Source organism: Sarcophilus harrisii, chromosome 3, assembly GCF_902635505.1.
Source record: "Sarcophilus harrisii chromosome 3, mSarHar1.11, whole genome shotgun sequence".
Classification (NCBI taxonomy): Eukaryota; Metazoa; Chordata; class Mammalia; order Dasyuromorphia; family Dasyuridae; genus Sarcophilus; species Sarcophilus harrisii.
This window is the reverse complement of record NC_045428.1, coordinates 532,957,717-532,968,022: the sequence shown is the minus strand read 5'-3', so window position 1 is coordinate 532,968,022 and position 10,306 is coordinate 532,957,717. Positions and strand designations below refer to the sequence as shown.

Here is a 10,306-nt window from a genome sequence, read left to right as displayed (position 1 = left end):
ATGACCAGCAGGATGAATACAGAGAGGCTTGGAGAGACTTACATGAACTGATGCTAAGTGAAATGAGCAGAACCAAGAGATTATTATATACTTCAACAACGATACTGTATGAGGATGTATTCTGATGCAAGTGGATTGCTTTGACAAAGAGATCTAACTCAGTTTCAATTGATCAATGATGGACAGAAGCAGCTACACCCAAAGAAAGAACACTGGGAAATGAATGTAAACTGTTTGCATTTTTGTTTTTCTTCCCGGATTATTTTTACCTTCTGAATCCAACCAAGAGACCTGTTCAGTTCTGCACACATATATTGTACCTAGGATATACTGTGACATATTTAACTTGTATAGGACTGCTTGCCATCTGGGGGAGGGGGTGGAGGGAGGGAGGGGAAAAATTGAAACAGGAGTGCAAGGGATAATGTAGCTGTAGAAATGGAATGACTTTCCATATTTGGAGTTGCTTATAATGTAATAAGTTTTCATACAATGACAGAAATCTTTAAACATGTTTTGTACTAACAACAAAAACAAATGTTTGGGAGCCATTCTATTAAGGAACATAAAATGTAAGGATAGGTATTTGGTAGGACTATTTAGTAGGAGTGTTGCTTCTGATACTTCCATCTGGAGCCAAGCAGAATAAATCTTTCTTTATCCTTGTTGAAATGAAAATGGTTATATTTCATTAAAATATTTGAAGAGAGCTAACTTGATTCACTTCCTCTGATATTTCACTTCCTATTTTAAAATTCCCTTAGTTGTCTTAGCAATATGGTAGATGACCTAATATTCATGATGTTCATCCCTCATTTCCTTTTTCTAGGTCTTTCTTCATGATCATTACCAAAATCATCATCACAGCTGTATCTAAAATGGATAGATAATATTCATTGACTCAGTTTCTACTGCCTTTCAATGTCAATTGAATTGCAGCATAATAGGAAATGCATTTACAAGATCTTCTTGGATTTGTCATCAATATCCCTAGATTCCTATCATTTTCTTTGCTATTACAGGTTGGGAGATTTTCTTTTTGAATGATATCTTTTCAATTCATCATGTCACTTTTGTCAAATAAAACAATCACATCTCTAACATTTCTGCTAACCGGAATTCCTGGCCTGGAAACTGTCCACACCTGGATCTCTGTACCCTTTTGCTTCCTCTATGCCATTGCCATCTCTGGCAATAGCATGATCCTATTCATCATCATCATCACCAGTTGAAGCCTTCATGAGTCCATGTATTATTTGCTTTCCATGCTATCAGCTATTGATATGTACCTGTCCCTCTCTACTCTACCCACTACTCTTGGTGTCCTCTGTCTTAATATTCAAGAGATTGATTGGAATGCTTGCCTTAGCCAAATGTTCTTCATTCATTCCCTTACTGTCATGGAATCCTGTGTGCTAAGTGAAGTGAATCAAGGATTGTAAAAACCTGTTGATGTCACAGAATTCTGGTCCTATCTCTCACCATGTTAAGGATCCCCATCTTTTGAAATAATCACTTATAAATTGTTCCTACAGGATTGGAGAACACCCATATTGTCCTGAATTCACCAGCTTGTCATGAGAAAACATTCAGGCCCTGAAAATGTTTGTATTGTAATCCACCTTCCCCTTTTTACTTAGGATTTGTGCATAAAATCTCCTTTCCTGAAACAGGAGGAGGTCTCCTGACCAGGAGAACTTCCAGTTTGCAAACTGTATTCTTCACGTTGAAAGTGATTAATTAAACTGCTACTTGGTCTCTAAAATCTGCCTTTTGGTCCTGCATTGTTTGTTTGGTTGATTCACAATATAGAAACCAAGATAATAAAATTCTGTCAACATTAATTAGTAGCAGTGGTTTTAAGCTTTTAAGGTAAAAGTGAGACCTTGAACTCTTCAGTATGTGAGGGAAGGGACACAGTGTCACTGGATCCTTATCTAGAATTCCAGTTTTTCTCATCTGGCAGGTTCCTTTCTCCAACTCTTGCTCCACTATTTGGACCCAGCTTTTGATCAAATCCTTCTTTCATTGTTTGGAATGTTCCAGGGACTCTTTTATTAATCTGGATCACTATAGTCATTCATTAATCATTTTGGTAAGGCCATTTTGATTTTGCACATGAATTAGCCTTTGTGTATCACTTTTCTCTTTGATAAATGTGTGCTTATTTTCTTCATGTGGTAAATGTTATTTATGTAAGGTTTTTTTCATGGTTGGTCTGGGGTATGATTGAAACTGGTTGAAATTAACAATTTAATTGCAGGCTTGATTAGAGCTGTGAAATACTTACTCTTGTAATTTAAGTGAATAGAAACAATTCACTTTTATGTATTTGTATTATTATATCACTTTACAGTGTAATTGCATTTGTATATTGTGTATATTTGTAATTTAAGTGATGTTATTTTCTTTAGGTGTTCACCTTTAAAATGGAAGGGATATGTGGGAAAGGCAAAAGGTAGGTTGAGGCATTTTCCACCAACTCTCCCCCGGAAAGAATGTGTATCTTTTAAATGTATTAAAAATATAGTTCTCATTGTCCTTCATATTGCCAGGATTGGGCTTATTTGACTGATGATGATCCTAAATGTTCTTAGCTTCATCAGGAGATCTTTGATAAGATCAAATTAGAGAATTTTAGTGAGAAACTGATAAAAAGGGAAACTTAGCCTCTTGAATGTAACAGCTATAACAAATGGTACTCAGAGACAAAGGAAAGAGAGCATCTGGGCATATGTGTTTCTAATAAATGTATTTTGAAAAAAAAATTGGTCACAGGTTTGAAAAAGTGTATGTAAAATTTAATAAAAAGTTAAAATGAAATGTTCAAGGGCATCTAAGTGGCACAGTGGAAAGAGCACTGTCCCTGAAGTTAGGAACAATCATCTCCTTGAGTTCAAATTTGACTTCAGACACTTACTAGCCATGTGACCCTGCATAAGACATTTAACCCCAATTGATTCCAAAAAAGCCCAACCAAACAACAAGAAGATGAGGTATTGATGGTACACTAAATGTGTGAATCTTTGAATAGTCTGGAAAGTAATTAGAAAAAATGAGATTCTCCCGAGAGTTGGATGACTATGTGTCAGTTTTAATATTTTAAAATATTATATTATATTATAGTTTAGAATAGGATAGAATAATAATAGTCTTAGCATTTTATCAATTGTTAAGTAGATCATCTAGCCTAAACTGGATGCCCATTTTAGAGTTTAAAAGAAATCTCTTTTAACATAAATAGAAAGTAGTGAGGCCATCTTGAAGAACTCACCTGTTTAGTAAACAGTTGAGTAACTTATTCAAGGTATTGTCAGTTTTTGAGCACCATCTGATGGCCTAACATCAAGCTGCACTTTTAATGAATTTAATTCCATTGACTGGAAAATTAGCCCACTTACAGCTGTCTTTCTTTAAATGAATAAAGAAGAGATGAGTCAAAAAATTAAAATAATTATACTCTACCCCAATATTGAAAGAGACATCTTATACATTATTATTGTAGAGTATTAGAATAGAGCCATTTAAACTTTGTCGTCCGAAGATTTTCTTCAAATTCAGCAGAAGGCATTTAAGTAATTTCCAGTGTTTCTTTCTTTTCTTTTCTTAGTCTATTATCCTAATTGTGGGGGGGGGGGGGGGGGGGGGGGGGGGGTATTGTTTAGAATACTTGTCATTGAGAGAAATGTTAACTTATGGAGAGTCAAACAAATTGATCAAATAACAATATAAATGAATATCAAGCACAGTTGCCATTGCTCTACCGCAGTTTTAGACATATACTTATAAGGAAAAACAAAATAAAGTAGTTTGTGGGCCAAACTTGGAAATTGGCAGTAAAAGTACAGTTAAAAAAATAATGTTGACATCATTGTTTATCACCTACACTAGAAAAAAAGAAAAAGAGGTGAAATCACCATAGGAATAGTATTTGGAGACTGGATTTATACTTGGAGAGCTGGGTTTAAATTGTGGTTCTGACTGTTAATTCCTGAATAAATTACTTGATCATTCTGTGCTTTGCTTTTCTCAGATGTAAAATGAAGTAAAAGCACAAGGTGATTTCTCCTTAAGTCCTAAGTCTGGGATCATACTATGATGATATAGAATCCTTTTAAGAATTAAGTAAAATTAGAGTTACAGATTATCTATAATCCTTTGAGAAACAATCTGCAAGGATAAATTTTTTATTAGGTGAAATCTCTCCAAAGATTTTTTAATATAAAAATTAATTTATAATGACTTGGTACCATTTGGTTTCTCAAATATCTACTTTCTTATTTTTTTCCCCATCCTTGAACTTCCAGTTTTTTTTCCCCAGCATGTATTGACATTCTGTTTCTTATTCTACCACCTTGTTAGGGAATGCCACATTACAAGGCTAATCATTGAATGAATTTTTCATATTTTGGAGAAAGATCTATAGTCTCCTTAACTTATACAGTTCAAGATATAGTTTACTATTACATATTGATGGTCTTTTCTCCTATTTCATTTTTAATACCTCAACAACACATTTGAAAAATTCTATTTCCAAATATATGAGGGTTTCAAAATTAATTCTATTTTTTTAACTATATAAGGTATACATTTTACGATCCAGAGTCAAAAGACCAGAAAATTAATAGGATTTATATTTTTGTATACTAATAAAAGTTACTTTATGTTATTAGACTGAAGAATGAACAGACTAGTAAAACAATAAAACCATAGATCTTTATTAGGCTTAATAGGTGCAATGACTATATATTCACTTATATATCCATGTGGTTATGATATTTCACAAATGACTGAGGAATAGTTCAAATCAATTTATCTAATTTGATCTAAACAGGAAACTCTTATTCTTTGAGTAGTTAGAATACTAAAACACTATTGTTTTAGGACCACAGATAACCCTTAAATGTTCTTTTACCCTACATTACATTTACACTCTTTTATTTTAAAACAACAATGACAAAAATGATAAAAAGTGCTTTTGTGTTGCTAGAAAGGTAGTCTAAGATTGTTTTGGGGTTTTGTAAAGATTATTTTTTTGAAGGATGTTTTGAAAGAGAAAAGCAAGGTGAGCAGATGAAATCAACCATAAGCCAAAATTTAAAACCCACTTAGAAACTGGACCTGATATATGTTTGCCTTTAAGTGTTTCCCAGAAGACAAAGAGTTTCAACATCTCTTCTCCTGAGGGATAATAGAAGAGAGCAAGCTTTGTTTTCAACCCTGTATAAAATCTCATGGTAAACACTATTCTGTCTCTTGTTCCTTCTGGTGCTTTCTAAAGATGGGGCTGTTTTATCTCATCTAGGAGTTGGGTAAGCAGTTAGAGTGATTTTGGTGGCAAGCAGTACTCCCAGAATCATATCAATCTTTGGATTGCTAAAATAGAAACAGCTTTTTTTGTTCATACTTTCTGGAGTGGAAATATGGTGGAGTTTATAAAGGAAAGGTCTTAAAGCTTGAGTTGAGTATTTATTAAAGTAGTTAAAACCACAACAGGAATAATTTTATGATATAGAAGGTAGAGCTTTAATTTCAGAGAAAATAAATTAGTTATTTATAAAAACCAACAAGTTTTTTTTCACCCTTAAATTTGTATATTTGGATGATTCAATACTATTTAACTTTCTCAATTTATTGCTTTCTGGGATCTTCCATCTCAGATTTTCCATTTAAGAAAAGGTTTTGGATTTGTTTTTGTTTTTTTAAACTTAATGCCAATCTTGTCATTGAGCAGAATCACAACTAACCCTGAAGATGAAAGAATGTAGACTTATCTAATTTAGTCTCTAAGGCAGGAACTCTGACTTTGATAGTAATCTCAAGAGGTAATTTGGGAGAGATCATAAATACATTGCCTGATGCCCTCACTCCAAGTCAGGGAACATCTTGAATTCCTAAAGATTTCAGAGAAAGTATACATAGAATTCTTATAACCTTTTGCTTTAGTGATTAATTGTGAAATCAGAACCATAAAATAGTAGGTCTAGAAGGACCTCAGAATTCATCTCTGAATTCAAACTCTGTATTGTAATTTGATATGCTGAACACAAAGTATATGATAAGATATATAAGTTCTTTTCTCATTGTTTTGCACATCTCAGTACAATCAACAAATCCCATATCTCCCTTTCAACAAAGAAAAGAGAAATCACCCTTTATTTTAATTTTGATGTTTTGAACTGAAAGCTATGCTAAATGAGGCCCACTTAGATATGGTAGAACACTAAGTTGATGAAGACAAGGAACAGAAATGGGAACAATTTCTACTTTTCTCTCTCCTCTACTCATCTGGGTTTGGCACTCAGTTCTAGGGATGGGAAAGAAGATATGATTTATATCTTGCCTCACGCCAAAAAAAAAAAAAAAAAATGCTCCTCTGATCTTTGGTTTCCTCTAAAAGAAAAGTGAAGAGTCTAATCCAGCTATTAGGGAGAATTATTATAGGAATAATAATGGGAAGTAACTAAAAGTTTACACTGGATACAAATCATTTAGAGATTTCAATATCAGGTTAGCAAATTTGCCCTTTATTACATGAACAATAGGAAACCATTTAAGTTTTTTGAGCAGGGACGTTGATTTAAGCTTTAGAAAAAAAAGAACTTATTAAAACCTTTTCAAAATTTATTTTTATTTTTATGTTACCTTAATTTACAAACATATTCTCCTCCCTTCCCTCCCTAAATAGCCACTCTCTATAATAATGAGTAAAAAAAGATAGAAAAAAAAATGACAATCAATTATGATCATATGTATAATATCTCACACATAGTTCCACTATCTGCAAAGACAGGAAAGGGCTGCATTTTTTTCATTTCTTCTCTTCTGTAAAATTTGGTCACTATATTACACAGAATTCAGTTTTATTGTTCTTAAGAAAGAATATTTTCTTGATCTTCTATCATTGTTACTTTCAATTATCTTCCAAACTGTCATTGGAAGGAATTACATTTAATTTGCATGTACTTCCAGATGAAAAACTAGACTAGATGTTTCAGGGAGGAATATTTCACCTAGACATAAGAAAGAATGTACTGATTATCTGAACTGTCTAAAAATTTAATGAACTTTGTCCTTAGGTGGTGAATTCTCTACTCCTAGAAATTTTAAGCAAAGGCAAAGTGACTCCTTTTCATTTAGTATTATGGAGTGGTTGGACTGGACAATCATACTTTCTGCTCAGTTTTTAAAATTTATGAAAAGTCCATGATTTCAATTTCTAAGTTGAAATCTTCTAAAATTTTCTACTGATAACCCCAATCCTCATTTGGGCTAAACTTCTTGTTGTTGAGGTTCTCCTTCCTGACTTTTAGTCTTGTTCTTCATGCTCTTCATGTTATTATTTATAAAAGTAGTCAGTGGCATTTAAATCTCAGAATAGAATCAGAGAATCATAAATCTTCTTGGATGTCATCTAGTTCAACCTCCAAATTAAACATAAAACTTCTCAAAAATATTCCTAAGAGGTGACTGCTTAGTCTCTCCTTGGATTCCCCAGTCCTTCAGCATGGAAGCAGTTAGTATTCCAGCATTGATCTGGGTAAAATAAATCATAATTCACTTCATTAATTTAATAAGTACTCAGTATGTGTATGAAAATCTACTTATATACCTTCAGACATGGGACAGAAATGACTGGTTATAACTTTTAGCAAATTAATATCTTCTCATGGTCAACTAACAGAAGAGTGTTTCCTAGAAAGGTTTATACACAAGTAGTATCTAATGGAATAAATATTCCTTAAGATATGTATTAGAAAAAATATATGACAAATTAAAAACTTTTGAGAAGCATTCCCATAGGTTTTACCCAGAGGTCCCCCAACTCATTTAGCATTTTAGGAGAATTTTACTCATCACATTTGAGAGAGTCCCTATTAGGTATCATCAAAGGCAAAATGATATTCAAGTAAAACTAGTAAATAATCAATCCACTCAGAATATATATAAAACCACCATATTATAGTTCTCTTGAAGTGTTTTGGGTTGGGTTTTTTTTTTTTTTTTGGTCATAAAAAAAAAATGCCCTACAGAAATTAGCTATGTACATAAGTAATTTCTTGGTTATTTTAGGATATGAAATATCAATAGTGACAGCTGACTCTTTAGCCCACTATGCCAACTATCAATACCACTACTTTGCAGCCTCTGACCTTCCTTCTGACAGGAATTCCTGGAATGAATACTGCCCAGGTCTGGATTTCCATTCCCTTTTGTTTCCTTTATGCCATTGCCCTCACTGGAAATAGCATGATTTTGTTTGTAGTAATCCATGAGAGGAGTCTTCACGAACCCATGTACTATTTCCTCTCCATGTTGTCAGCCACCGACTTGGGTTTGTCCCTCTGCACTCTCTCCACCACACTTGGGGTTTTGTGGTTTAATGCCCGAGAGATCAGTCTTGACGCTTGCATGGCCCAGATGTTTTTCCTTCACAGTTTCACCTTCATGGAATCTGGAGTGCTGCTGGCCATGGCTTTTGACCGCTTCATTGCCATCTGTGACCCACTCAGGTATGCAAACATCCTCACCAAAACCAGAATTATCCAGATTGGCTTAGCCGTGGGCGGGAGAGTAATTGCAGTTATTACACCTATGGTGTTGCTTGTCAAGAGACTGTCATTCTGCAAAGGAAAAGTTCTTTCCCACTCCTACTGCTACCATATTGATTTCATCAAATTGTCATGTACAGATAACCGGATCAATAACATCATGGGGCTGTTTGTTCTCTTTTCAACTTCAGGAGTTGATTGTCCATGCATCCTTATTTCCTATGTCCTAATAATCCATTCGGTGCTGAACATTGCATCCCCTCAGGAGCGGAAAAAGGCTTTCAACACATGCATTTCTCATATTAGTGCTGTGGCTATTTTCTTCATTCCTCTCATCAGTTTATCTCTAGTTCATCGGTATAGTCACAACGCCCCACCATTTGTGCACACCATGATGGCCAATATTTTCCTCCTCATCCCTCCTGTACTCAACCCCATTATCTATAGTGTGAAGACTAAACAGATACGAAAAGCTATCATGAAAGTTTTCCATAGGATGAGAACCTGGATCTAAAATGCTACATTAAGAGTTGAAACCTTGGATAGCGATTTCTTCAATTGATTAGTTCTTATTCTGACAGAAAGGCTAAGCATATATTCAGCAGGCCTAACTTCAAAGAAAGTTAGTGATTAGGCCATTCTGGTTCTTCTGTAACAGAAAGGTAAAAGCCATCAAGTTCTTTTCTTTCCTACGGTATCTGATGTAGTCTTGTTACCCTATATGCAAGACAGGATCCATTACCAAAAACATGCTGAATGGTAAATTCACAAAGTTCAAGCACAAGGTAGTTTTACATAGGTTTTACATAGATAGATGTCTAGATTTATTTTTTTAAAAAATTCATAAAATGTTTGAATTTTGTTTTGTTTTGTTTTTAAAATGCCATCAAAACAGCTTGTCACAGGAACTCACTTGCACACAGCTCTTAGGTGATGTATAAAAATAGAAATCATCATTTACATAGTATTTTAAGTTTTGCAAAGTGCTTTACAGACATTAAAGGCAGCTAACACAGTGCATAGAGCATGCCTCTGGAAATCAGGAAGACTCATTTTCTTCACAATATCTCAGGAGTTAGATATTATTATTATCCCCATTTTACAGATGAAGACTCTAAGGCTGACAGGCATTAAGTAATACAGCTAATAAGTGTTTGAGAAGAGATGTTATATGTTCTATACACTGTTCCACTTAGTAGATTATATATCTAGGTACGTGTGGCAAAACTTTCTCTCCACAAGGTAACCAAAAGATATCTGATCTCTGCTTTCATTTGAGAGAATAACTGGGCAAATTTGATCATCTTAATTAATATTTTATGGATATTATTTGGTTAAATGTATCTGGATATTATATATTTTAATGAGATAGAAAATAGATTTTCAAATGATTCATATTAAACCCATTTTATTATCTGGAGATTGTTTTAATTATCAATTTCATATTAAATTGTTTTTAATTTCATATGTCAACATGGAGAAAGGTGCCCTAGCTATTCAGGGATAGCACATAGGAACTACTGTTATAGTAGTTTAATGAATGCATTCATCAGGATCTTAAGAAGGGGTTACCAATAATAGAATAATGATTCAATGAGAATAATTTTTGCCTGTTTTTACTTAAGTTCTCTGCATTTCAGTTTCCTCATTATAGAAACTTGTTTGGGGCTATTTTAATCTCTAAGGCTCCTTTCAGTTCTACATCTATGAACATATGATTCTTCTTAGCTCCAGAGGGAAGAAGTAGGATAAAT

The 10,306-nt window shown here is 33.7% G+C and overlaps 1 protein-coding gene across 1 annotated transcript; it reads left to right on the top strand.

Moving 5' to 3' along the window:
• Positions 1–8,115: 8,115 nt before the first annotated feature.
• Positions 8,116–9,066, top strand: LOC100933830 (olfactory receptor 51F2-like). Its single transcript, XM_003766778.2, has one exon. The coding sequence runs from the start codon at positions 8,116–8,118 to the stop codon at positions 9,064–9,066; it is 951 nt and encodes a 316-aa protein (XP_003766826.1).
• The last annotated feature ends 1,240 nt before the right edge of the window (positions 9,067–10,306 follow it).